Source organism: Symphodus melops (assembly GCF_947650265.1).
Source record: "Symphodus melops genome assembly, chromosome: 2".
NCBI classification, from domain to species: domain Eukaryota; kingdom Metazoa; phylum Chordata; class Actinopteri; order Labriformes; family Labridae; genus Symphodus; species Symphodus melops.
In genome coordinates, this window is record NC_136692.1 from 11160699 (window position 1) to 11187925 (window position 27227).

At 39.4% G+C, this 27227-nt stretch overlaps 3 protein-coding genes across 14 annotated transcripts in view; 1 reads left to right on the forward strand and 2 right to left on the reverse strand.

Moving 5' to 3' along the window:
• The window catches only part of lrba (LPS-responsive vesicle trafficking, beach and anchor containing), a 179920-nt gene extending 173380 nt beyond the window's left edge, over positions 1-6540 (reverse strand). For all 9 annotated transcript variants that reach the window (XM_079338037.1, XM_079338044.1, XM_079338043.1 and 6 more), the window contains exon 1: positions 5627-6540. In XM_079338037.1, coding sequence (XP_079194163.1) covers positions 5627-5797 — 171 coding nt within the window. In that variant the 5' untranslated portion in view covers positions 5798-6540. The remainder of the gene's footprint in view (positions 1-5626) is intronic.
• Positions 6541-9028: 2488 nt separating this feature from the next.
• rps3a (ribosomal protein S3A) lies at positions 9029-12841 on the forward strand. The gene is made up of 6 exons (XM_079338079.1): positions 9029-9149; positions 9767-9870; positions 10122-10309; positions 11787-11995; positions 12279-12388; positions 12674-12841. Exons 1-6 carry the CDS (start codon positions 9088-9090, stop codon positions 12799-12801), a joined length of 801 nt encoding a protein of 266 aa, XP_079194205.1. The 5' UTR covers positions 9029-9087; the 3' UTR covers positions 12802-12841.
• Positions 12842-13290: 449 nt separating this feature from the next.
• On the reverse strand, positions 13291-27051 carry sh3d19 (SH3 domain containing 19). Of its 4 annotated transcripts, none has more exons than XM_079338077.1 (21): positions 26847-27051; positions 22393-22432; positions 20992-21032; positions 20650-20689; positions 20238-20361; positions 19679-19850; positions 18253-19257; positions 17656-17769; positions 17320-17438; positions 16947-16987; positions 16640-16853; positions 16475-16543; positions 16215-16358; positions 16028-16094; positions 15734-15864; positions 15570-15616; positions 15232-15461; positions 14333-14382; positions 13982-14168; positions 13672-13772; positions 13291-13576 (listed from the first exon to the last, which is right to left on the reverse strand). In XM_079338077.1, exons 1-21 carry the CDS (start codon positions 26926-26928, stop codon positions 13469-13471), a joined length of 3126 nt encoding a protein of 1041 aa, XP_079194203.1. In that variant the 5' UTR covers positions 26929-27051; the 3' UTR covers positions 13291-13468. The 4 variants fall into 4 exon arrangements, with proteins under 4 accessions (XP_079194203.1, XP_079194202.1, XP_079194201.1 ...); XM_079338076.1 differs by having other exon boundaries at positions 17320-17432; positions 19679-19871; XM_079338075.1 differs by having other exon boundaries at positions 19679-19871.
• Positions 27052-27227: the final 176 nt, after the last annotated feature.

A 27227-nucleotide genomic window follows, 5' to 3' on the forward strand; every position in this document is an offset into this window, starting at 1 on the left:
AAGACATTTTTTTTAAATAGATGTTTAACATTTGAAAATACATAGTGGGATTTTCTGGAACAGCTTCACCAACGAGCAAGTTGCATAAGAGTGGAAGACTTGAAGAGGTCAAGAAGCTAAAGCAACACTTGTAGTAATCTAAAGATCAACTTTATTAACAAATTAGGCCGACACATTTAGGCTTGTGGCCTTCATCAGCGTCCCTGATGCGTTTTGGCCTGATGCCCAGTCACACAAAATGTTTCAGGCATGAACTTACATCCTAAATAATAATCAGACTGTTGTTGTCCTAATTATCCACAAACAAAACTGACTTAAATGAATATCCTGAGGACAAATTAGAAAAAAGTAACCATAACATTTTCCTTCGTTACAGATCTTATGCCTGCCTATACACTAACCCTATCTTTTTTCATTTGTCACCAAATAAACATTGACATGAACAGAATCATCTTCATCTAGCTTCACATTAGTTTACAGTGTAGTGTAAGATTCTTATGTTCTACTCGGAGGAATGAATGACACAGCTTGGGGCCTTTTACAGTGAGGGATTAGTCTGTGTACCTGGAGGAAGCTAAATTTGCATTCCAGCAATTTAATGATTAGAATATTGAAATGATAAAACTATTAGGTGCATCATACTTTAAAGAAAATCACTGTCTTTGTTTGTCTTATACAATGCAGCTCTATTAGCATTAGCCTTTATTGAATCCTCACAGAGATGTTTTTTGATCATTATTCATGACAAAAAAAATAAATCATATGGCAGTCCGGTAAGTGACAGGTTAAACCGAGCTGATGTTTTTTTTTCTTTTTTTTTTCTTTTATCATTTCATGATGACCATGAGAACTTACTTACATACACACACTTTCAAAAAGTCAACACTCTCAATTGTTCAATAATCAGGCCTTTGTGCTGTCTGTATATTGCTTGTGATGTTTTAACCCTGTTTGTGAAGCACTTTGTGGCCCCTGCCTGCGAAAAGTGCTATATGAATAAATTTTACTTACTTACTTACTTACTAATTACAACTGTTCTGAGCTTCCTGAACTGTTTACAGGCCTCTTTTAAATCACACATATTATTTTATTTTCCTGCACAGGTTATGTACATTTCTTTATATAAGTATGAGTCTATTTTGAATTGCACAGGTTTCATACGTAATTTGTTTATACATCATATATTCAGGTTTATTATATACTGAAGGGGGGGGGGGGGGGGTCAGCAGTTGTTTAATGTTTACTGTGACTAATGTCTTGTGTCCTGCTACTGGATGTCTTGACATTCCCTCGGGATCAATAAAGTATCTATCTATCTATCTGTCTGTCTGTCTATCTATCTATCGTAAATTTCGGACTATAAGCCGCTACTTTTTGTCGCGGTTTTTAACACTGCGGCTTTTAAAACGATGCAGCTTATTTATGGATTTTTCTTGCGGGACAATGAGCTTGTGCCGCAAAAACATTTGACTTCGTCACATCGGATCTTAATATCAGTCATTTTGCGCTTTATGCACGCACCATCATCATGGAAAACACACGGAGAAATACATATGATGCAGCTTTCAAGTTAAAGGCGATCGACCTGGCTGTCAAAGAAGGAAATAGAGCTGCTGCACGTAAAGTTGACACTGACAGCGACAACGAAAAAGAGACTGAGGAAGTGAGTAATGAAGTCATTCTGAGGCAGTGAATGGATGGACTTTTTCCTGTGAAATATATTACGGTAATCTTTTTCATCAGCCGCGTTACAGACACTGTTTGATAAAGGATTTACAGTAGGCTTCATATTTGCGGATGTTACCAGTAGTACGTATTTCATTAAAAGTTAAAAAAAGGTCTTTGTGTCACGTCTTTCTGTGTAAATAGCTCTTGTTATAGCGTGGACACCTGCGGCTTATAATCAAGTGCGGCTTATATATGTACAAATACATTTTTTTACCTATTTTTAGCCGGTGCGGCTTATATCCAGGTGCGCTCAATAGTCCGGAATTTACGGTACTTGTTCATATTATAACACTGAAGCTGCACTCTACGGTGTCCCTTTGGATGTCATTGTGTGTTTTCATGTACTAACTCAGTGAGTGATCTTTGCATAAACGTGCACTTTTATTCTAAGCTGCCACACTGTTCCCCAAGCTAACCCAGCCTCAGAGTCCACATAAATGACATCAGAGTAGTCGGACACGTCAGTCAGCAGTGATTGTTGCAGACAACCCAGCAGAGCATTAACGCTGCACTTTGCAGCTCCTTGCAGCTTTCAGCACTTTTTGTTTTGGTTAGCAAGATGAAAAAAAAAAAACGAAAAGAACAACACCATGCTGTTTCCTGTTAAAACTGTACGCTGCCACTTTCAGTAGAGCAGTGCACACCGAACACTGACTGTATTCTACCTGTCCTCAAAGACAAAAATAAACATGTAACCTATTCAGTCAAACATTGACCACCAAGCCCAAGAATACAACATTTTTTCAAGAGCTGGCACTCAAAACTAGTGCTAAAACTAGTGACCATTGGACTAAACATTTGACAGCAGCCAACAATAACTCTCTCTGGCTCACTACATGGTCAGCTTTGTTCACTCAGGATGAATACTATAATCAGTTTGAATGCTCAAAGCTGTTGCCCTTTTCTTTTTTCATCTAAACCAGTGTGGGATTGTTTTTAATACCACAAGCCACACATGAGATGACGGTGATAGAAAGCTGCAGACGGCTGTGAAGTAGGGCGCTGACTCTCAGTGGACTTACAAGAAGCCTTTTTCACATTACGATTAGTCCTTCAATTCAGTGTAGATATTGCTTTTTGTTAGTTTTAAGGCCATTTTCTTTTATGTCCTAAACTGAGCTTTTTACTACCAAGTCTGTGTTTGGGAACAAAAGTGTTTCCATTAGATGTTTGATGGTATTAACCATACGTTGGACAAATAGATGAAATACACATTTTTAAAATATGTGTTGGCAATAACTCTTGCTCATTAGATCTCTATTGAGGTTGAAGGTTGATGCTTTGTTGCTCATATATACACGCCCACACACACTTGAGGTCATATCATGCAACATAAGAGTCTACACCTGAGTGGGTGGACTAATATAGGTGTGTACGCGCTTATAAAATAAACAACTAAAGCCAATGTAAGAGAGTCGGGTACAGCTCATTACACTGCCTTTAAACTACAGTTGGACCTGTGAGTGTGTCTCAGTCCCGCCGATCTAGAGTATTAATAAAATCAAATCAAAGTAAGATTACAACATCAGATAAATTCTCTTTTAGGGATGTATCAATTAAAAATGGACATCAGATATCTGTCTTTTAGACAGACTCAAATAGCTGGAATGGGGTGTCTGTGACGATGGCGACGGTCCTGTGGACATCAGTTTAATGTTTATGACATCGCTGGCATTTTACATCATGTGTGCGCAGTGGGCTGGGATGTGATTTTGCCCCAAGGAGAGCATGAAGGAAGATAGTGTGTGAGCAGTCTGTGTTTGGAAAGAAATGTTTCAAGCTGATGTTGCCCCGATAGATTGAAAAAAGATCCCTAAAGTGCGGTATAGGATGGGTATCAGCCAAGACATAAAGCCTTTGGCTGATAGGAATTGGTATCAGGATTGAAATGTCGGATTGTGCATCCCTTTTCATCCTTTTCAGTCCACCGTACACTGACAGGGTAACTATAGTCTGCAGCACTAAAATCAAAATTGATTTGTTGGTTTCTCAGAACTCCTACAGTATGGCATGAACCTGCAATATAAATCACCTACTGGCAAATCATGCGCTAACATTTCTTGGCAGCATTACATGCTTGTCATAATTACGTATGATTACACAGAATTTCACAGACTGTCTAATTAACTACAGCTAACAAGGTGGCTGTGCTTTTAGGCGATTCCACTAAACACAGTGGACCACAGTGTCATCAGTATCTTAAAGTCATTACAAAGAGTCTCAACTTTGGTTTCCAAAACTTCACTTGTGGAAAAATTAACAACTAAAATAAACAAACTCAAATTGCTGTTTTAAAAGCTTTAACTAAAACAGATGTCAATAATCCTCCCATGTATTCGAAATCCTAACTCCAGGCGAAAAAGCCAGCCTGAGGAGCTGCATTCGTTTAGATGGGTGTTAGCATCAGGGCTGGGAATCTTCTCACCGTTAGATCTGACGTCAATTATTGGGGTCACGATTCGATTCAGAATCTATTTTCGATTTCATTCTGGTTTCAGGATTCAAAAAGCTAGCCTTAGCACTTAGCAGGGAGCAACTGATTAACCAAATCGATTTGTGGAAGTTCATTTTTTTATATATATATTTAAATGTGGACATAACAATTACAACGGACAAACCAGATGCATTCATTTGAGTGTTTTGGCAAATGTGCTAATTTGCAACACTTGTCCACAGTTATGATGCTGTTATGAATATCAGAAGATATTAGATATTTTTACAAACAGAGTTGGTAAACTGCCCTTTCAGCTGAAAATCCTAGGGTCAACTACCAAGTGAGCATTATCTTTTTTATTAGAATGCACTGAATTTGGCATTTTTGTGCCAACGTCCTCCACAGCAAATGAAATGTTTGTCCCCATTCGGCGACTGGCTGTCTAACATATAGATGACATAGTGTTAGGTTATGCAGTGTGCTACAACCTCAAAATGAGAGGTGTTTCTACAACACTCACATCCACTTAAGGGGGTTGGTTTAGGGGGAAACGTGTGCGACTATGCAGACATGGAGGATGAGCCTCCCCTTTCCTGAAAAAGGACTCCATTGTGTTGCCACAGTGACAAAGCAGTTCTGCAGGTTTCCACCTTCACCTCTCCTCCCTCTCATTTCCTCCGCCCAAACTATAAAACCAGTCAAACTCCTGCAGAGCACGCTCTCTCTCTCCTTGATGCTTTCAACTTCCTTGTTACCACTTTTAGTTTCATTCATTCAAGTGCTGCAAAGTCATTCCATAACAACGCTGGCTAAGGACTTAAGGTTGGCCAACAGGTAGTAGTAGGCAGATAAAGGAACACACACACTGTGCCTGACCTGAATATGTCAGAAAAACAAGCACCAGCTGGTTTTCCTCCACAGCATTTCTTCCATGATCATTCTGCTGACATGGGTATTTATGTGTTATTTAATTAAAAACGGAGGGAACAGAGTGTTGGTTCATTCATCAAACATTGTTATTGAAATGTTACATAGAGGCCAACTCGTTAAAAACAGTACACCATTGTGGTATAGGCCTGCAGGTTTTAAAAGAAGATGCAATATGAAAGCACATTATGTGAGCCTATATTTGTTAGAGTTGAACGGACTGTAGAGAAAGCTATTTTGCAAACAGTTGGAAAAAAAAAAGTAGCCTATAATTTACCATATGCTAAGGGAAAAATTACAATTGGGAAGAAATAATGTGCATATGTCCTTGAATATGGGCAGCTCACAACTAAAATCAATTGATGTTCAAGTATTCACTTAAAACTGTGTGCAGCGTTGCAGGATCATGAACGCCTTTGTACGCAGATAAAGGGTGATGTCAGACTTTTCCTGACGTTTACATGTCAGAGAGGAGCTACTACAGCCTAACACTGCTGCTATCTAAGGCCTATCCTGAGCCTCTCATAATCAGCTTACCAGGTTGAACACCGTCTCCACAATGTCTCGATTGGAAACTTCTCCAACTTCCACCAGGCCGGCGAGGACTGCGAATTTCATCCGTATCCCCCTGATAGGCACTCCCGGGTTGAGCGCCATGGCGCCCGCTCTCCCGTCCTGCCCATCACCCGCTGTCTCCTCGCTAGACATCCTAAAGGGGAAGACGAGGCAGGTGGTGTTCACAGGTAAGGCACCTGTTCACCTCCTAAATGGTGACAGTGCAGCCGACGTCGGAGGAGAAAGAGAGTCCTCTCCCCTTCAGCTGAGTTGTCGACAGTCTACACAAGCACACAAACCAAGCGTGTTTCTCCCCATTCAAAACTGTTTACCAAATAAGACAAAAAAGTGGGCACATAGAGGAAGGAAAAATGGGATTTGTTAGCCCTTGACACTGGAAAATGTCACTCCACATGAACTACTCCTCTCTCTCTCTCCGGCTCCGTAACTTGATAGCAGGCGAATGAATTAATGTTGTCAAAAGGGAAGTGAGCTGCAGGTAAAAAACGGGGACTCGTCCTCAACACGTTTCCTCCTCTGCTCGGTGAAAAAGGCAAACGAGGATACGGTGACTTTTAATACCTCCGTAAAGCGCTGGAAGTTGCTGTATTTTCTCAGAGAGAGTCAAACGCACTCTTGACAGGTAGCGCGCTGTGCAGAGGCAAAAACTCACAGGGACAGGTAAGTCCGTCAGCAGCCACGGCGCAAATCCACAGAGGATACACGTTGGCTCGGTCCACCCAGGCGAACTCCTCAGACTTGCTCAAATGTCATCATTATAGCCCAGCTGCGCCGCAGTCTCTTCCTGATTTTACCCCGGTAGCTTTGGCTCGCCACCGCCATGACAGTGTAGCCCTTGAGTGAGTGGAGCATGCGCAGTGGGGAGCTGGGTCTAGTCAGCCTGGTGGCAGGTGTGCCGCTCAGGTGACTTTCTTAGCGCGAGACACTCAAATAAACAGCGACTTCATATGTATTCAGTTACAGCGGCTTAGGATTCATACATCTGAAACAGAATAAAAAGGCTTTGGTAAGTCATTACATTTAAACGAGTAGTCTACCAGTAAATATGAAGCAACAATATAGCCTAGGCTACGTCCCTTTTTTTTTTAAACTATTGAACAAATAGTCTATAGGCACAGCAGAAAACATTGTATTTACAATAGACTGGACTACCAATAGGCTACATGATACAGAGAACATAGATCACTGCTATAATTACTTTGCATTGAACAGGCATAAAAAGGCCTACACTTTGAATCGTTTATGGGTTTATATGCTCTGATGCATTGGTCTATACTCTATAGCACATAACCGTATGCATTGCAACTTTGATTTAGTTCCAATTTGTTCTAGTTGTTTGTTTGTTTGTTTTTTTGTAATGATTTTTTGACCACAAAGCAGAACACAAGTCTCTTGTTTCATATTGATTGAGATGTTAACATGGCTGGGACACCAATAACAGGCTATTTGTATTTTCGTGTTCTTAAAGTTCATATCATGTGCACTGAAGACCTTCATCATGACTTTAAAGTGTGTTATTGTTGTAATCTCATCGCATCAGTCGATTAAGAAGGAGCTTAGGCCCACAGCAGCAGGTTGGCAGGGTTGTAGTTAACCCAATGCTATATTACGACACCCATAAGTACAAAGGAATACTAAAGGACAGAACAATAAAGTATTGTTTTGTTCTTTCTTTTTTTCAGGATACCATGTTAATATAGAAACATATATCACGTAATGAGTATAGAAGATGATATCCCATAAAGTAGGCAGCGGACAAACATTAAATCCAGCAACAGTACTGGGTTTTTTTTAAAAAGTAAAACATTTTTATTGAGCATTTTGGTTGTAGAGCATTGTTTTTGTGGAGCACAACAGCACAATGACAGATGTCTGCATCCTGAGGCAATGCAAAATAAACATTGAAGCATAGTGACGGCTCTGCTTTGCCTGCCTTTTCAAATCATCAACAACTCATTGCATGTGAGGTGTATACATAGATAAATAATAATAGGCCATTTCCCCATCTATTTGTTATTGCATAGATTAAATAATTACACTTGAATCCACATGCGAGGTTAGAACTGCTCTATTTAACTTTTTTTTTTTTAAAACATGCATTTGTCCCCTACTCTGTCCATTCATAGTGGACTATAAAAACTGAGAAACTATGAGTACTGTTTTCACAGAGGCAGTTGCATTACTACTGACCTCCCTTTAAAGTGTAGCTGCATCCTCGGGGACATTATGGAGTCATGGCAGCCTGCAGAACAACCCAGGAGACGCAGAGTCCCCATCTCTAGAGTCATGACCTGAAATCAGCAAACTTGTTCACTGCAGCCCAAAGGTACATTTTTTAAAATAAGGCGTTGAATAACTATTCCTGACCTTTGAATTAGACATGAAACCCTCTGTATTGTTTTTAATTGGACTCTGCAGAGATAATTAGTCTCAGCACTGCAGACATTTTGTGCAGTATTATAGTTCCACTATAATCATGTTTTACATTTTTGCCTGCCAACATGTTTCTAAAGTTGTCTGAGCAGAACTTTGTAATTCCTTTAAATGCATGCACTTTATATTCTGTCTGCTAGATTAAAATGTTTGCAAAATTCTATTTTAACATTGAGAACGCACAGAAAAGAAAATGATATGGTGAATGCAATTAACACAATTGTATCATATTGCTTGGTCAGATAATCTGGATGAATACAAAACTTGAATGAGTTTAAATAATACCAACAGACAACATTCTTTCTATTGTGACAGATGTAACAGTGTGGGTGGATAACAAGTCACACACCTTCATGAATTGTTAGCACACCTTGATACTGGTTTTGCCTGTTGGGTTTTCCTTAATAATCAAATAAATAATTGAATAAATTAATATCTACAGTAGATGTGATATTAAATCAAAAAAGCATGCTGAATGTTATATTGTTGTCCAAAGTATGTCAAATGAATACTCCATGCAACAAAAGGCTATTAATGGAGTTGCATGTTTCATTTTGTTTTTGTAAACTTAAATCCTTTCTTTCTCTAGGCAAATCTCTGGCCATTTGTGTAGGCTTAAATATTTTGTATGTATGTTTCCACATTAGATAAAGCCTAGTAACCTATTAGGATTTGAAACATAAGAACTGATCTTAGTAAGGCTAATGGAAAATGAGGTTGGTTTTCTCGACCATAAAATAAAGTTGAGAGTTTATCACGTTTTTCTCTGTATTTATTTGCTTTTAGCTATAGCTTATAAATTATTATTTAGCCAACATGATGAACAGTGACCACTGCATGAGACCCTCAAACTGTTTGTCATTTGCCAACAGAGGGCGACAAAAGAAACTACAAGAACTCGCGAGATATACAAGTCTCATCATTCCTTTCGATCTCTTTATTTCTCGCGGGATTTCCTTCTTCCTCCTCTTTCACTCCCTGTAGCCAACATGGCAGTCGGCAAGAATAAGAGGCTGACCAAAGGCGGCAAAAAAGGTGCCAAAAAGAAGATGTAAGTAGCAAATTTAGCCTTCGGTTGACTGATCCAATCCTTCTTTCGTCAGTGGTGCCATTTCACTGTAAGAAATGTGAAGGATGAAGTTGATTTTAGATGGATGATACGGGGCTGGGGTTGTCGTTGCCGGCCTCAGACGCTGGCTCAAGTAGCGTCATGCTTCGCTGTATTGTTGGACTTAGTCAGACTGTATTAAACTTTGTGTCTGGCTATATTTCACCCAAGTGCTGCTGCCCTCTGCAGAATAAATAAAATTGACGCTAGGTTGGCAGCACATACAATATAAACGTGTTACACTTATAGCTATCATGTTAGCATTCATTAGCATAGCTTTCCAGTCAACATGGCAGTCTAACGCCAAAGTTGAATGAAAAGAGAGGAGAGTAAGAATGCGTCCTGCGTGTTAGAGTAGTCTGTTAAGGGGCTCCATGTCATTGTTTTAGTTGAACAGACAGCACTGTAACTATCTGCAGTGCTAGGTTGCTGAATGTGCCCTCAGCAGTGTGCGCTTATCCGGCTTGTTGGAGCAGCGACTCAAACGGCCATGAGATTTAGTTGCTTGCTCAAAGCTCAGATAAATAACTGTAATCTTTGCTTTTTTAACTCCTCTGTAGTGTTGATCCTTTTTCCAAGAAGGACTGGTATGATGTCAAGGCACCAGCCATGTTCAACATCCGCAATCTTGGCAAGACCTTGGTCACCAGGACTCAGGGAACCAGTAAGTTATAATGTACATGTTCATTGTCACTGTGAATGTGCTTCATAAAGAGTACAATTTTGCTGAATGTTAATATGGTAACGTTTGTTTGTGCAAATGATGATCATGCTTGTATACAAGCAGTAATACATTGGGCACATGTATGCAACTATTCAGATCATCTCAAGTTCCTGCTGATTGAAGAGGTTATTTTAATCCCTTAGATTGAATCATGTTTTCTAATTTGCATTTTTTTTTTAACAACCACTTAGGAATCGCTTCTGATGGTCTTAAGGGACGTGTGTTCGAGGTGAGCCTCGCTGATCTGCAGAACGACGAGGTGGCTTTCCGCAAGTTCAAGCTCATCACTGAGGATGTTCAGGGCAAGAACTGTCTCACCAACTTCCACGGCATGGATCTGACCCGCGACAAGATGTGCTCCATGGTCAAGAAGTGGCAGGTAAAGATGGTTTTTCTGATCAGTGCTGGATATCATCCTGACGGTTAAGAGGCTGTCAGTTTGAGTTCTGGCATGGACACCAAATCAATGAGTGTTCATTGAGGACCTTGCATGTATACACTTCAGGCCTCAGCATATTTGAGCAGCAGGGTTAGATCACAAATGACGTTTGAATGGGAGTGGAAAAGTAGGTATTTAAATCTTTGAACAGTCACAGAAGATGTATCATGGGTGACTGATCAGTGGTACAGTGAAAGATTCTAATTGAATGTCAGCATATCAAGTGACCATTGGTAAATTTGATCTCTGATACGTATCTGTATTAATGGATTATTAACAAGTCAAATCATATTTGATTCTAAATGGCAAACTGGGATCCCTGTGCACAGCATAGATGTGTTCTCAGGAGCATAGTTACCACACATGATACATGTGCTACATTAATTAAAGTGTTATCACTGTGAAGCGGTGATGCACATTCATGTGCAAATTAGTTGACAGTTCAGTGGTCACCTTGTCCTCTTATCTGTTTAATAATAGCATTTGAGTAATCAACACAATAAATGGAAAAATGTCTATCTAAAGATCTAAGAAAGCTGTCTGCTGATGTATCTGACTTCCCTCTCCACAGTGTCAGACCAAAAAATGAACCGTGTTGGTTGAGACCTAATTCTTTTAAGACCGTGGATGGTCTGTTGGTTGAGGGTGCAGAAAGGAATGCAATCTTTTGATGTTGTGCAACTACATCACTAGCAGTTAAAAAATAATAATCCTACTGCACTACTAATAATCCTAGCACAAATATCTGTACATTTGTCAGAGGAATATACCTGGATCAGATTAAAACTCTCAATTGAAGGGCTTAAATGAGGGTCTTCTTTTTAAAATGGGATGGAAGACGATAACTATTCTGTTTTATCGTCTTTATGAATTTATTTCTATTCCAAGAAATAGAAAAACGTTTGACCCCTTCCCATGTTGTAGGAGTTTAATTTGATGCAATGTAAATGAGCGTTCTTTGCTGATTTAATCAGAGGCCGTGCAGTGCATAAAAATATGAATATGAGGTTGAACATTTATGATTGAATAACTCTTGGATCAGTATAGAGAGGAGAATCATTTGGCTTATTTTTCTTTTCTAACGTTCTAAAAGAAATGGGTAGACTTTTCAAGTCAAGTTTTGGTTGTTTGTGTGATTGTATAATAAACAATGGTAGTTTATAAACATTTTATCTACAGGGTATATAATGGCTCGACTTACCGAATACAACTTTCAAGTGTGATACTCAATTTGTGTAACCGTGAACCGCCTAAATAAGAACATTTTCTAAGAATTGCTGAGAGTTGAATAACAAAGGTTGGGTGTTTGGAAAAGCGAGTACTATCAAACATAGAAAAATGGCATATTGAGACTGGCTGGGGTCAACTAGTCCTCCTTTTTATTATAAATATTAACCTAGACTTTGTTTCCCCTCAGACTATGATCGAGGCCCACGTGGACGTGAAGACCACTGACGGCTACCTTCTGCGTCTTTTCTGTGTGGGTTTCACAAAGAAACGCACCAACCAGATCAGAAAGACCTCCTATGCCCAGCACCAGCAGGTCCGCCAGATCCGCAAAAAGATGATGGAGATCATGACCCGTGAGGTTCAGACCAACGACCTGAAGGAAGTCGTCAACAAGCTGTACGTTGTGTATTTTCTGCTGATCCTCATTTTCAGAATTATTTCAACAGAACTATGAACTCATTTTATCTTGGGTTGTACACGTCTTTATCTCAGCTATTGCATGTTTTTATTTTTTCTTGTCAAGACATTAGTCTTTTTTATGAACCAGCTTCAGTACTGGGATTATTTTGATGGTGTTCAGTGCGTCATCAACCACAGGGCTTGATGTCAACTCTGGAAAATGCTGAATGAATTGTAATTATTCTTTGTATTGATTGTCGTGTATTTTCTTGTATTCCAGGATCCCTGACAGTGTTGGCAAGGACATTGAGAAGGCCTGCCAGTCCATCTACCCTCTACATGACGTCTATGTCCGCAAGGTCAAGATGCTTAAGAAGCCCAAGTTTGAGTGTAAGTGATCACAACATAACACTCATTTATACTGCTCTGCTTCAAGTTCAGTCCCAGATGATTGCTTGATTACTCATTAGATCACATGGTGTTCCCACATAAGAAAAAACATTTTAATTGTGTGGAAAAGGAATTAGGTTTTTTCATAGCGTGACAAATTTATGGGTCGGTTTTGTAGACGGGTAATAGGAATGGTTAATTTTAAACTTCCCGCTGCTTAAATTTGTCGGTGCTCTGAACATTTACTTGAAGGTGTGAGTTAACGTCACTTGTGTTGTGTTACAGTGGGCAAACTGATGGAGCTCCACGGTGAGGGTGGTGCCGGCAGTGCTGCTAAGGCATCAGGTGATGACACTGGAGCCAAGGTGGAAAGGGCTGATGGCTATGAGCCCCCCATCCAGGAGACCGTCTAAAACAACCTGACAGATTTAATAAAAAATGTAAATGACCAAATTGCCCAGTATTTCTTTTTGGTTTTGTCAATATAGTAACAGAAGAAACTCATGTGGCAGAGATGTACAATACAAATGAAATCCATTAGCCCAGCAAAAATAGTTTAATTTCTAGCTGATTGGCCACCAATGCAAACTCTACTCCAGAAATATACCACACACTGCCTAGGAGACCCAACTTTACAGAAAAGGTTTATCAAATTTGTCAGTGATTACAGTACATCTCAATCTACTGTAATGAAATGGGGTAGAATCTTTTTTTTCACCCTCTTAAAATGTCTTGACCCATACATTAAACTAAATTGTGATATTGTGGATAAGTGCAGTAAAAAAACTGATAAAACTTGTGAAACCACTAGATGGTGCAGTTGGACAGCGTTGAATAAAAAAAGGGGCTATGTAAATCAGTTTGAAAATACTCATCAAAATCTAGAATCTCTCATATTCCAGTCAGCATAAATCAGTTATTTTTAATAAATTACATAAAATACACTTAAAGTTAAGGCAGCAGGTGAAGAAAACATGTTGGACTGCTAGTTTGCCAGGGTCCATCTCCACAGCTCACTTCTAGCCTTTGCTTTTATTGTAACTTTGATCATAAGACTCTTCTCAAAGTCACACTATGTTCTCACAGCACTTGTACATAGTTCTTTGGGACCAGGGCGCGTTTGCCCCTCAGATCTCCAAGAAACCATTCTTCATCCATAGACTCCACATTGGTTATGATGTCCCCCACCTGAGAGAGAGAAGGAGCAAGAGATGTAAAACATATTCATTTTATCCCTGAAGGTGTGCAATTTAAACGATGCCAAAAAAAAAATCAATCCCAACCTTCAGAGAGAGCTCTTCATCACATTGTGATGTGAAGTTAAACAGAGCGCGGGCTCTGCCACCAACACCAGCTACAGGCGGCTGGTTGTTAGACTGCTGGCCTGTGGAAGAAGGCATTAAAAATACACAGTTTATAGTTTAAGGCAACTATACAGTTATCAGTTATAATTTTTCATGCATGTTCCCGAAACCACAAGGAAGCATGTTGAGACTGACGCCTTAATGTGCAGTTTGACAAAAGTATAAGATTGAAAAACTAGATAAAGGATGTCAATATCAAAAACAAACCAGTGCTTAGATAACTTCATACCTGTGCTGCTCTCAACAAACGCTCTGGGGAAAATTCCCTCTCTGCCATTTAGCTGCCCACAGCTCCACTCTGCGTCCATATGCTGGGTGATGAGGATGCGATCGCCCTGGTGGAAAGACAAATCGCCTTCTGAATTCCCAGCAAAGTCATAGAGAGCCACCACCCACTCTCCACTGGACTGAGAGGCCTGCAGAGGGAGCAAAACAGGAATACTTGTCAAGCTTTTGAAGCTTCCAATACACAATGTCAACAAATGTGTAATATTTGGCTAAAAAGAAAATATTATCCTGATCACTTGTTTAACAAAATCAGCTTCTTATCGAAAATTATGCTTCTACAAATATGAGCTACCTGAGCAGGTTTGACAACTTCAGGGTGTGTACTCTGGGAAGCCACCATGCCTGTGGAAAAAAAGGGTGTACAGGTTACAAAAACATGTAGTCTATGTACTATGCCATCTAATCAGTAGTACACATTTGTAGTATTTCAGTATGGGTGTATTAATATGCAGTGCCTCCACGTTTCACAATAGTGAAGAGATCTTCTACAGCTTAACACTCAGAATATGAGGTGATGTGCATGTTAAAGATAAATGGCAGAAATTCTCATTTAACAAATGAAATCTTTCTCGTAAATTATTTGTCTGTTTTTCTATACCATGATGTTATTCGAAAAACTTCTGAGACAAGATTTTACGTGAGATATGGAGATGAAATCATTCCTTTGAAACAATTGAATCTCCTTTTATTGAAGAATTAAAAAAAAAGACATTCTGTGACAGTTAAGTTTGTTGAGATCATTGAAAACGATTTCAATTAATCAAAAACCTATTCATTATTTGTTTAAATCATGGAATTTAATTTAACGGTAAACTTAATCATTTTAAATGTGAAAACATACCGTACATTTTTAAAACACTTTTCTGGACCTTGTTTTTTTATACTCCTTTGTTGCAGTGGGTGTCACTGTGGAGAGACGTTTTGTAAACAGCTTTCTAATGAAACCGGGACAGAAGTACAAATTCCAGACATGCCACAGAGGGAAATGTCAGCCAACGAAAAGGGAAACGGATGGACAAAGGCTCTAGAAAGCTGGACAGCTTTCCTTTTATTTCAGCACATGGATAAGAAGGGTAATACGTTGGTGGAGTTTAAATACTCGCATTTTAAGACTTAGACAAGTATATCTCAGATTTACCTCACCCTCATCAGCTACAGAGTAGAAAGAATGGTTCTATTTGTGTTTCTTACCGGGCAGAGGTATCCTGATGGGCTGCGTCTGCTTTGGACTTGGGGGTGGCGGCAGATCTTCAATGATCTCTACAAAGCTCAGAGGAAATATTCCAGTGGAGGTGCCCTTTTTTCCCCGAGCCCACTCCTCTTCTACAATCTCCATCAGCTGGATCACATCCCCCTCAGAGAATGTCAGCTCATCACTGTTATCCCCCTCGAAGTCGAACCTTGCAACACATCTTGGGCCACTTCAGGGGAGGGAACAATAATTTAAAGTATCAGCTTAGATCAGCTATGCAGCTTCCACATGCATGCACACATTATAAAATAAAAGTAAAAAAAAAAAAAAAGACTACCTGATCTTCATAGATGGTGGCCTTGTGGGAGGTTTTGGTGAATTTGACTGATTGGAAAAATAAAAATCATTTTGATTTAATTCAAGAAATCATAAATCCTGGTTAACATCTCTGAATAAAAGCTTTGTAGTATATAAAGTGATAAAGAAGGAATATAAACTTACCAGAACTTTGGCATGATTAATGGGAAAGAAACCAGTTGATCCTCTACAGGTGCCGCTGTACCACTCACTGTCCACTTGCGTCACCATGGTCACTACATCTCCTGCTTTCAGAGCCAGCTCACCTGGACCACCTGTGCACAACAGACACGACAGCTGTTTATGGCAGTATAAATAAACCTAAAAATAAAGAAATAATCAACAACTAAGTGTTTCAAGAAATGTTCCTAATCTTTTTTTAAAAATGGTTACACCTTAAATATTGCAGGTTGAATGAAAAAAATACACATTTCTCACCTGGAGGGAAGTCGTAAATAGCCTGCACCTTTAGACCAGATCCACCTGATCCTGCTGAAACGACACTCTACAGGGAGAGCACAAAGACACTTTCAGGTTAATGCGTCAGAGCCCACTGGACACAAAGAACAAGTTAAGTCTCACATATCAGAGACATGCACACTCTCATGACGTAAGGACAAGTTACCTGCTGTGAGGACACGTGTGAGATGGAGGAAAGCGGAGTTATGACCTTCATGCGAGACTTGTTGACTCTTCCTTTCGCATCTCCAGCTTGGCACTCAAATGTATTTTGGTCAATGTCCTCTAGCAGCAAAAGCACCTCATTTTTCTATTGAAAAGGACCAAGAAAGATAGAAACTTTAACTAGATCTATTACATATATTAAGTAATTTTACAGGCAATTAACATTGCACTTTTATGCATTTGAACTTTCACTTCAGATACCTGAAATGAAAGTTCTCCTGTATAACTCCCATTATAGTCAAAGGATGCAATCCCATGAGGCAGCTGAAGCTGGCAAAAGAAAGCAAATACAACACAGGAGCTCATTCAGTAAGTATTTTAAAGCACGACTACAGAGCCACAAACTGTGCACTGGGGATTTCTCACAGTGTAGTCGTTGTAGAGACGGTGGCCAGGACTGGGCCTCGGAGGTAAGACAGCTCCTGTCCTTTGGGGCGTCTGTGACTTGAGTTTCGATGAAACGTCCCAGGATGCTAACTGGGATTGTCTTGAAGCCTGAGGGCTGGGTGGGGGAGGTCTTGCTGGTCCAATTTTGGCTGGAGGTGGGCGAGGTGGAAGTGATTTGTTCGTACTTGGCCTCCTGAAGTGCAACACCACCATCAAGACGAGTTAAGGTGTATCTTCACAAGGCCATGCAAACTTTAACAAACAGATGTGCCTCTCCTTCACTTACCGAGTCGGTGGAGAAGGCTCCTGCCTAGATTGGAAAGATTCCTGAAAAATAATTCAAAAATGCAGTTTTATGAGCACTAAGACAAAAGCATAGACTTCAACACTTGTAACCATAGAAACCAGGCTGCAACACGCAGCATTCAGCTGCAGCTAACTTCAGCTCAACAGCAGGCAATGTCTACCTGGGGCTACAATACTTTCTTTGTTTGTGGAAAGAAGAAGCCATTACTATAAGCCAAAAGCTGGCATAGAAGATACACCTGATTTAGAGAGACTTTCTGAGCTCAGAATGTACCAAAGCATAGTTGTTAAAATATAAATATTTGCTAATTTTGTGAAGGTTTGTGATTGTTCAGTGTGTTGAGAGAAATCACCTGAAGGGGGAGGACCTGTAGCCTACCCCCGCTTTGGTTTTGTTTCGCTGAAGTATTTACGTAGCCGACAGGCCTCTGAGCAGGGAGGGGAGGGGGGCTGTCCTGGAAATCATCTGAAACTGAGAAGAGATTTCTTAAAAAAAAAAAAAAGGACACTCAAAATTTTTTTCGTCAATTAAGACAAAGAAAAGTACTACAAGTACAAGTACTACATTTCAAATATTAAGCGACTATACAAAAAAGTGTTTCACAATTTAAACATTTCATTTTCAAATGATGTTCTCAGAGTAAACTTCTCAACAATAACATAGGGAGATCTGCGGGAGATGGACTCACATGAATCTGTTTTACTGGGGACCCTAATGGTGGTGGGTCTCCTCGTTAAACTTTGTCTGGTGAATGAGCCTCCATTGCTGTCAACGTTAGGCTGAGGTTTGCCAGGGCTGTATTCTGAACAGAGGGAAACCTGACTGTAAAGCTTTTATATTTGTCAGAAGAAGCAAACTGGTATAATTATTAGCACTTGAGCCGTGGGTCAGTTAGCCTAGCAAACGATGAAGATAAACATGTCTATGCCAAAAACTTACAGATAATTTCTAACACTAACAGTTTTAATATGAGTTTTGTTATTCTTAGCTAACTAAGCTTTTACCGCTTCATGCTCCAGCTCTGCCCTTATACACAAACAGGTCCAACATTTTTCTAATTTTACTTTTCTATAAAAGAAAGAAAGAGCATAGGAAAATAAATATACAGTTTGACTTTATACCAAATACTAGTTGCTTTCAACAGATGTGTTGCCTTAAATATGCATTTGTTATTTCTTTCTTGATTGTTTATATGATAAAATAAATTATTTAAGCTCCTAATAGGAAATTAGGATTCATGTCCGTTTTTTCCACCAGTGGACAAGTAAATCAATGTACTACTTACTTGTTGGGTTTTCCACGTACGCGTTCTCTCTGGTCATGGAGGCTGAGTTGTGGTTGTTTATGTTGAGGTTTAGTTTCAAAGGTTCCCTTACAGGCCTCACTGGAGGTGTAGGAGATGCAACTGGAATCGGTTCATCTTCATAGATGCATTCGGATCTTGTCAGTACAGATCGACGTGATCTATTTGGGATTGCAGCATTGTTGTGTATAGTCTCCAGTTCATCTCTGACAGATTGACCCACTGGTTTCTTTAGGGGCTGAGGTTTCGGGGCTGGTGTCGGGGGTGTTTGGGGGGTGTTTGTGGTTGTGACATTTTGGTATTCACCTTCAGTACTCTGGTTAAATTCAGGTCTTGGAGCAACAGACGGTTTAGCAGCTACTGAAGGTTTGTTAACTGTCTTCCTGGGTTTGGGTTCTGGTTTGGAGGGCTCAACAGGTCTCTCCTCAGCACTACTCTGGCTCTCAAAGGCCTGGATCCTTGCACGGATATCACGTTGACTGTGGCTGTTGCTCATTTCGCAACCAGCATCTTCACCTTGTAAAGCCTCTTTTGATTGAAAAGCAACGTCAGTGCTTTCGTCAAACTCGTTATCAGCACTAAAAACCTCTAATAACTCCTTTAAATACCTATTTGAGGAGACTTTTTCTGGATCAGATTGAATGTCGTCACAGCTTTCACTGAGCTTGACCAAAGGTTGAACTTTTACCTCTTCTGTATCACTTGTGTTTGGTTTTTTTGTACGAGGAAGTGGAACAGGGCGTTGACTGCAGTCTGAGTTGGAAGAAGTGGGATTGGTTTCATCAGCAGGGGCAGGAATAGGATTTTTAGGATTATCCCAGTGTACAATGACAGATCTTTGTGTGGAATCCGTTAGTTTCAAATCTGTCTTGGAGTCACTTCGGCCCGCAGTGCTTGTTGGTAAAGGTTTTCCAGCAGGCCCAGGGGTTGATTCTTGAACTACAAGTTTGGGCAGTGATGGCCTTGGTGGTTTTTTTGGTGTTTTACCTGAAAAAAAGAAAAAAGTAACAGAATTATAGATCAAAATTAATACTTAAAGCTCCTGTGAGGGGTTTTTAGCTGCTAATGAAACAGACTGGAATTCAAACTGATAGCTCTTTGAAACCTACAAAAGCAAATGAGACCAACGGGGGAACACTGATTATTACTATACTGTTATTATTGATGCCTCAAAACGCTGGGTAGGTGTCAGATGAATTGATTGACAGCATGCTGTGTGAACAGTCTGAGATGACATTTTGTGATGCATTTGACAGTTAAAAAGGACAGAAAGATGATCATTTATTTTATTTTTTTAAAGAAAAAAACTACTCAAACACATATAGGACAAAATCCACAGAGATAAGTTTTATCACTTTGTCCACAAGGGGCTCCAAACAGACACCCTGGTGATACTTGTATGGCTCACCAGCAGGTCTTTTCCCTGCTGTCTGTGGAGCAGCACTGCACTGTGGGACAGTACTGGTGGTGTCCTCCTTCACTGGATCGGTCTGTGTGGCGCTGGTGGTGGTGCAAGTGGTCCTGCGGGGGGCTGCGGTGGGCTTGACGATGTGCTCTTCCTGGGTCTTCTCCTGAATCACCTGGTCATAGGATGGTGGGGGCTAAGTCACGAAAAAGAGAACTGTTTACACCGCTGCACAATATGTCTGGCAGTGTGTCAGGATAGTTTATTACACGGCTATAGCTATTTTTGAGGCGATTCAATTTATGTCCAGAAGATATTTAAAGCTGAAAACAATAAAAGGGATTTGATTAACAAATTTCCACCCCAAAGTTTTACATGTTGCTCAGCGCAGGATGAGTTTGGAACCATATTCAGATGATTTTATTGTATCGTATTATTTTATTGTATTTATTGTATTTGTTCTAAAATAATTATTCATAGCCACATTAGTACCATCACAACATAACAGCCTGTCTAAGTACCAAGGAATGTTAAGTGATAAAAAAGACGGGGCCTACTGTACCTGAGGAACAGTCTGAATGGCTGCAGACCAGCCTGACTGAGGAGGAGGGAACACCACAGATGATCCTGAGAACCAGCTGGTGCTGGCCAGAGGTTCTGCTGAGACGATTGTGATCTCTGGCCGCCTGAAACACAAAACAATACACCTCAGTGGTACAAATCTAAAACCCCATAGTACCCATCCATTGTTTAAAATTACACTTCTTTCTAAGATTAAATGAGAAGATATAATTGTCATATTTATATCATTTTTTTTAGCAACAAAGATATCCCCCTACAGTCGCCTGTTTCAATCTATGTCTGCATCAATGTGTGTGGTATGTCTCACAATAATAACACAGTGAAATACTGACTTTCAGCCAGGATTATTAAAGAAAATTGACAACAATAATCAATTATTTTGTCTACATTACCTTCGTTCTCTGGTAAGTTCACTCTGAGAGTTTGTTCTTGCTGAAGGGAAAGAAGTCACAAAGTTGAGCATTTTATTATTCACCAGCTTTGAACAAATATTTTACATTATGATTCTTCCATTTGTGAGTTCACACAATACAATTGTGTTACTGTTTTCTAAAATTATGTGACTAAATATAATATCTGAAAAAAAATATAAAAAAAATTAACCTGAAAAGTAATATTCTCCCCAACCACATAATGCTACATTTCTGATTTATAGTCTTATAAGTCAGATTTAAACGTACAACTTTAGCAGATTAAACCTTGCTGTGCTGGTTATTGAAACAGTCCAAACTTACTTCTTTTGATAGCAGCTCTTAAAGAAGACAGAGGTCCTTGGCTGAAAAGAAATCAGATCAGTTAACATTAATCATTAAGGTGTGGGGCTCATACATAACAAAGACAGTTTCATAGTGTTGAGGTGACTCAACTGTTAAAAAGTTTGCACTAAGCAACACAAATACCTAAATGCTCAATGTAGATGCTGTTTGTTCTGTAGTTATTCAAAGATAAATGACTTTTAAAGGAGGATAAAGGAGGACTAAAAAGAGAGTAACAACACAAAGAGATGTAAAAACATGGGATATGCATATAATAAAAGTAAACAATTAAAGAAAAGCAACAGGATATAAAAATTACTTATGCTTTCGATTTTAAGCCTATTGTTTTCATATTATGATATAGTGTGAGATACTACATAGTGCATTTTAGTATGCAGCAGAACTGTGTAAGAGAGCCAGCATGCTTACAGAGATATGAACATAATGTAGTCATGAGTTAAAACAAAAAGAAACGCCCAGCTTTTAGGTTACAGAAAACTAAAGTTTACATCACTAAACATACTTTGAGCAATGTAAACATTAAGAATTAAGTGTTGTTTATAACAGGATAATGACACACTGCAGCTGTATTTCTTGTGCTCAGTTGAAATCCACCTACCTTACACCATCATGGTGCCCAGTGGGTGTTACTGATTCCAGGTAAACAAAGACGACTCTTTTAAACAACGCCTTAGCTACACACAGGAGCAGCTGCTTACCTCTCAAAATTGAAGCTTATTTACTAATCCTTAAATTTACACCAGCATTATCAAAATGTTAAGATCCCATTTCTTTATATTTATTCCTCAATGGGGTGTTGAGATCAAACAAATCTGTGCATTACAGTCTCTTCACCAAAGCTACGGCTAATTCTCCTGACAGTGGAGGCAGGTACATCATTAACACAGTTGCTGCTAATTAAGGACTGCGGGAGGAGGGGATATAAATGACCTGGGGAAAAGACAAACGCTAAAAGCCCCTAACTATGTAGTTTATTAAATTCATAAGCTTAGCTGTGAACACAAGTAGTCAAAAGCATTGTGTGTTAGCCATCAAAAATGTAAACATTTTCTTTATCTCTATGAGGCCTTCAAGTGTAAGTGACAAGGCTTTCTGTAATGTCTGTAAACATCCACTCAAATGTGCAGCATGATGTTTTTCTCCTTGTGTTGAGCTTCTGTCTGTCAGTCAGTGAACACAGATCAGTGTTTTGTTTGGTCCATTCACAACATCACCATCAGCACAATGACTGTTAAAGGGGTAGAGCTGTGTTCACAGCATTATATCGAGTTAAGGGAAACTTTACAAGAGTTGGTGGATCCATAACTTTTCATAGTAATGCAAAAAGAAGAAATCCATACAGAAGGTAAACTGACATACCTTGAATGTGAATGATCTGGCTTGGTTCTTTCAGGGTGATCTGTAAAGACAGGGTGATTGGTGTTAATAGTGATGAGTAGAAAACAAAGTTTTCTTGCACTTATAGAAGCTCCTGTGATGAGTGTTATGGCTGTATGTTGCCCTGTGCTGTTTGTCCCTTCTCCCTTTCTGTAGTCTCCAGCCCAGGTGAAGTCACTAATTGCCCAACGAGGCGCACCTGGCCTCAAGAGCTTAAAAGGCCGGTGACGGCTTCAGTCGAGAAGAGGCATTTGGAGTGGGCTGCTCAACCAGGGACTGTGTGTGTGTCATTGAGTTTGATGTCATTAGTTTGAAGTATGTCTTTGTTGTCATTATATTTGTTTTGGTCTTTGTGTATTAAGTGTTTTATAGGGGTCTATGTGTGGTTTGTTGTTAGCCCTATAGGGCTGCCTTATGGTGGGGCATAACATGAGTTTTACAGTAGCTTGTTATGAAACTGACTGAAAACAATACTAATGATTCGTCATGACTACAAAGGAAAACCAGATAATCATAATCAAGATTGATTACATATACTACATAGTTTTGTTTAATGTCTAAAACTCCTCCCTGATGATAGACAAAATTATTACTTGCATGTTAAAGAAACAGCCTTTTTTTGAGTGTCAAAACTTTATACATCCTTACACTGCTGAATCTCACTGTTATTTGCTGTCGCTGTTTTGTATGGCATAAATGTGGAAAAGAAGCAAAATATGAGAAAAGCTTTGTCAACATAAGCAACCAAAGCAAGCACAGGTGGATGAACTAACTCAGAAGTTGGGTAAAGTATCCTTACAAGGAAAGATGTGCCAAAACTATACTCTCCACTATAGTTGCAATGATGCTCAGAATGGACTTTATGATCTTGAAATACAAGAACCTAACCCTAGCTAGCTGTAGCAGTTATCAAATCTGGATGAACCAGTTGATCTTAAATGACTCTTTATATGATTCCAATCCATAATGAATAGTTTCCAAGTATTCGAAGTATTTCCAAGTATACAAGTTGTTCCAAGCAAGGTAGTGCATTTACTTGTTTTAACATCTCAAAAGTTTCCACATATCTCATTTCACATCATTTACAAATAGTAATAGTCTGGATCCAAATATTTCGGGTCCTATTCGGCACTGTCCTCATAGTTTCATTTCTAATTTCATTAAAAAACATAATTCCACATCACTTTGACTTGATTAAAAGCTTGTGAGTATGTATCACAAATAGAAATCTATGTAGAGAAGAGTACTTATGGAGGATATGAACCAGGCAGTTCTGTTGTCATTGTCTCTCATCAGAAACTGTGATGTCATTTCCAGTCCAATACACCTGTCACACCTGTTAGCTGTTAGCGCCTCAGCGCTACACCACCTCAAATTACATAGAGCACGTTTACATAACAATAAATATGTTCCTTTAGTCACACAAACCATTTCTCCATATTAATTATTAAATATTATTACAGTCCAAGAGACATGACTAAAACAGCAACAACTAACTTTAATTGGACCAATATGTTTGTTAAGTGTTGTTGCCCTCTCCAGAATATCTCTGTTGTGATATGTTGTGCAATGAGGTCCCTACCTGGGAGAAATCAAAAGAGCAATCAAAAAGTCTTCAACATCTGAGGAATCTTTCCACTCTCCTGGTCCATAAGTAAAGTCAAGTGTTAAAGAGTGTGACAAACACTTGAACCAGCCGTCACACACCCACAGACAACAGACAACATAAAAGAGTGGGAGGGCCCTGTAATACCTCAGCTCTTCTGCCTACCTGGCCAATCTGATGAACTGGAATGTGGTCATTCAGGAAGTAGAGTTTGTGTGCCACACGACACACTGCTGTCACAGTCTTCTTCTCTTTTAAGTAAAAGGCAACAGGAAAAACTCACAATGCCGTGTGCCATATCACCCGCATAATAACATGTTTGACTGTATCTCTGCAAACTTGTAGGCAACTGGTTTGGCTAAAATAAAGATGTGAAGCAGAAACACAAGTAGATATACAGACTTCTGATTCTGGTTGAAACGTTGTGATTAAGTGTACTGGCCTATCTTCTTCCTTTTAAATTTTTAAAATTAATCAAGGCATCAAGCTAATCTCAACATGTGGCATCAATGTAAACTGGACTCAGAGTCAGGACAACTTTACAAGACTCTACACAGAAGTGTCAAAGGTGCACAAAGACAATCATTACATGCAAATTTCTTTGTGGCTAAAAATTCCTACATTAGTCATTTTAAATGAGCATGTTTGCTAATAACAAAGGTCATCTGATGCTGTTGAACGTTGAAAGCTAAAAGGAAATCTGAAGTGATAACAAATCTATTTTTGGAGAAAATAAGTGTTTGACAGCTTGATCTATTCTGGCTGCAGTCAATCAAACAAATACTGAATATGTTTGAATCTAAAACAGAAGTATTTTGCTAGTTGTGCTGGACAAAAAACTAATAGTGATTGTATTACAATTGATTATAATTCATACTTTGGTGACCATAGTTATCTGGATCAAATATAACATCAACATGTTGAGATACATTAGTAAGGACAGAAGTAAAGTAGTGAACCAATCACAATATCCATAAACGAACAGCAATGACCAAAATGATTCAATCTTAAAATTGCTATTCCTTCATTTTTTAACAAGCTGCTGAACCCACTCCTTAGAAACTTTTCAAGTCTTGGACTAGACTTGGAAAGTTTAAGAAAGTGGAAATCCATGCCAGATTACCAACACGATGACTACCTGATGAAGTCATGGATAAAGTTTGCTATCAGCATATCTATCTCTTGTTTGTATTTGTGTGTCATTAGCACCTGAAAAGACAAAACAAACAGGAGAGAGAAAGCTGCTGAAGTCAGCAGGATCAGTTTCCCCTCACAGCTGCACCCTCACTTAAACACATGCTGACATTACTCAGCAGAGCAGCAGCCTTCACACAGCACAGCTGCTGCGGAGACGGGCAGGAACAAAAAAGACACAAAAAAAAAAAAGACTGACAATCTGCCTCCAAGTGTCACACGACACCAACCACAACTTTGTCTGATACAGTGTGGGCTTAAGACTTTCTACAACTTAAACTTAAAGTGTTGTTTTCCAACAGGCAGGGACAAGTTCAATACAATCATAGTGTGTCAGAGGGGATGAACACAAGATTTGTGTTGTTAAAAGATGAGTATACAGTGCAGATTTGCCCTCACTTGAAAAACACAGACTGTTATGGTGCTGTTGATGACTAACATGATGTCGGCAGGAGAAGATAACATGTTGTCATGAAGACTGATGATTCACAGTGGAAACTACCTGAAAAATGATGGATGATGTGGATCCACAATGCAGAGGGCAAAATCAATAATTGAATGCATTATGTTAAAAATATTTTCTGAAAGGGTCTTGTGCAGACTAGTATAGTACAGCAGCCTTTCCCCCCCCCCCGAGAGACTGGTACAACAAATTCCCATCCAGACAGCTGGTGGGGTCAGGGTGTGGTTTTTGGGAGTGTGTGTGTGTGTGTGTGTGTGTGGGGCGGGGGGCATGGAGGGGGTAGATAGCTGGGCAGAGCAGGGCAGGGCACAGCAGACTTTGAGCTGTAAGTGTTGACAAACCAGGTGTTGCGAGGAAAACCAAGGAGCGGGAATGAAGAGGGACAGTTTTCTCTAAACCTTGACAGAGGGATATACTTCCTGTGATTTACAAAAAATTCAACATTTGTGTATGAGACAACTGACTCAACATGACAGACAATGTATTGTCTGTACAAGGTGGAATGTAAAGTTAAATATGGTTACAGTCAAACAATTATGGACAGGTTGTCAGATTTTACCTGTTGTCACTGATTTAAAAAAAAACAACAACACTGAACTGAATGACTTCAATCAATTAACTTGACCCCGAATTGCCTCCCTTCTCCATGCTGTACTGTATTTGCGTTTTGTATTCCATGACAACAGAAGAAGAACCAAAAGCAGCCAAAACAAAATAAAGACACATTTGAATGGAAGGTTGTTTCAAAAGTTGATCAATGCAGTGAATTCTCATATCGAAAATTTAATTTTTGAAGCATGAATCTTTTTATGCATAGAAAACAATTAATAATTATCCGACATTCATTCAGATCTCTATAGGTTTGATTAGCGTATTTCTAAATTGCATCAACACAAAATAGCAACGTTTTTTTAAAAATTGATTTTTATCACCACACTGCTGTAAAATAGCCCATCTTTGTCAACAATAAATGCAGACTTGATGTAGCCACAAAGCAAGATTTTTTTTTTTTAATTGAAAGCAAAAATAAAGAATGTAGGCTTTTTATAAAGTTCCCCCGCTCTCTAAAGTCTACATAACATGATAATTTGAAAATAAGAAAAGATTGGCTGACAACATATTCTTTACTTGTTGTGACACTTTTCCGCTTCTCTCGTTCAGAACGGTAACTACCTGTTGTCTGGCTCCTGCTCCGGACGTCCCGCTGCTCTCTGCGCTCACCCTCTCTCTCCTCTCCACGTCGGGCTTCAGCCATCGAGATTTAAAAAGGACGAAGAATCAAATAATAATAATAAAAATATATGTCGGGAACTGTTCATGTAATTAAGCTATTTCATCGACCTTTGTTGTCGATGAGGCCTGACATGCTGCCCTGTTCCCCAACAGTTGTTTTGAGTTAGTCCTGCCTACATCAGCAGCAACATGCCTCTCTCTCTCTGCCCGGCTGTGGATGGAGGGAGGTGGTGCCACTCACCGTCAGGACCCCAACACAGGCAGACCTATCCGTGGGAATGTAACCAACATGCCGGTAGATGATCACGTGAGCCAAAGATC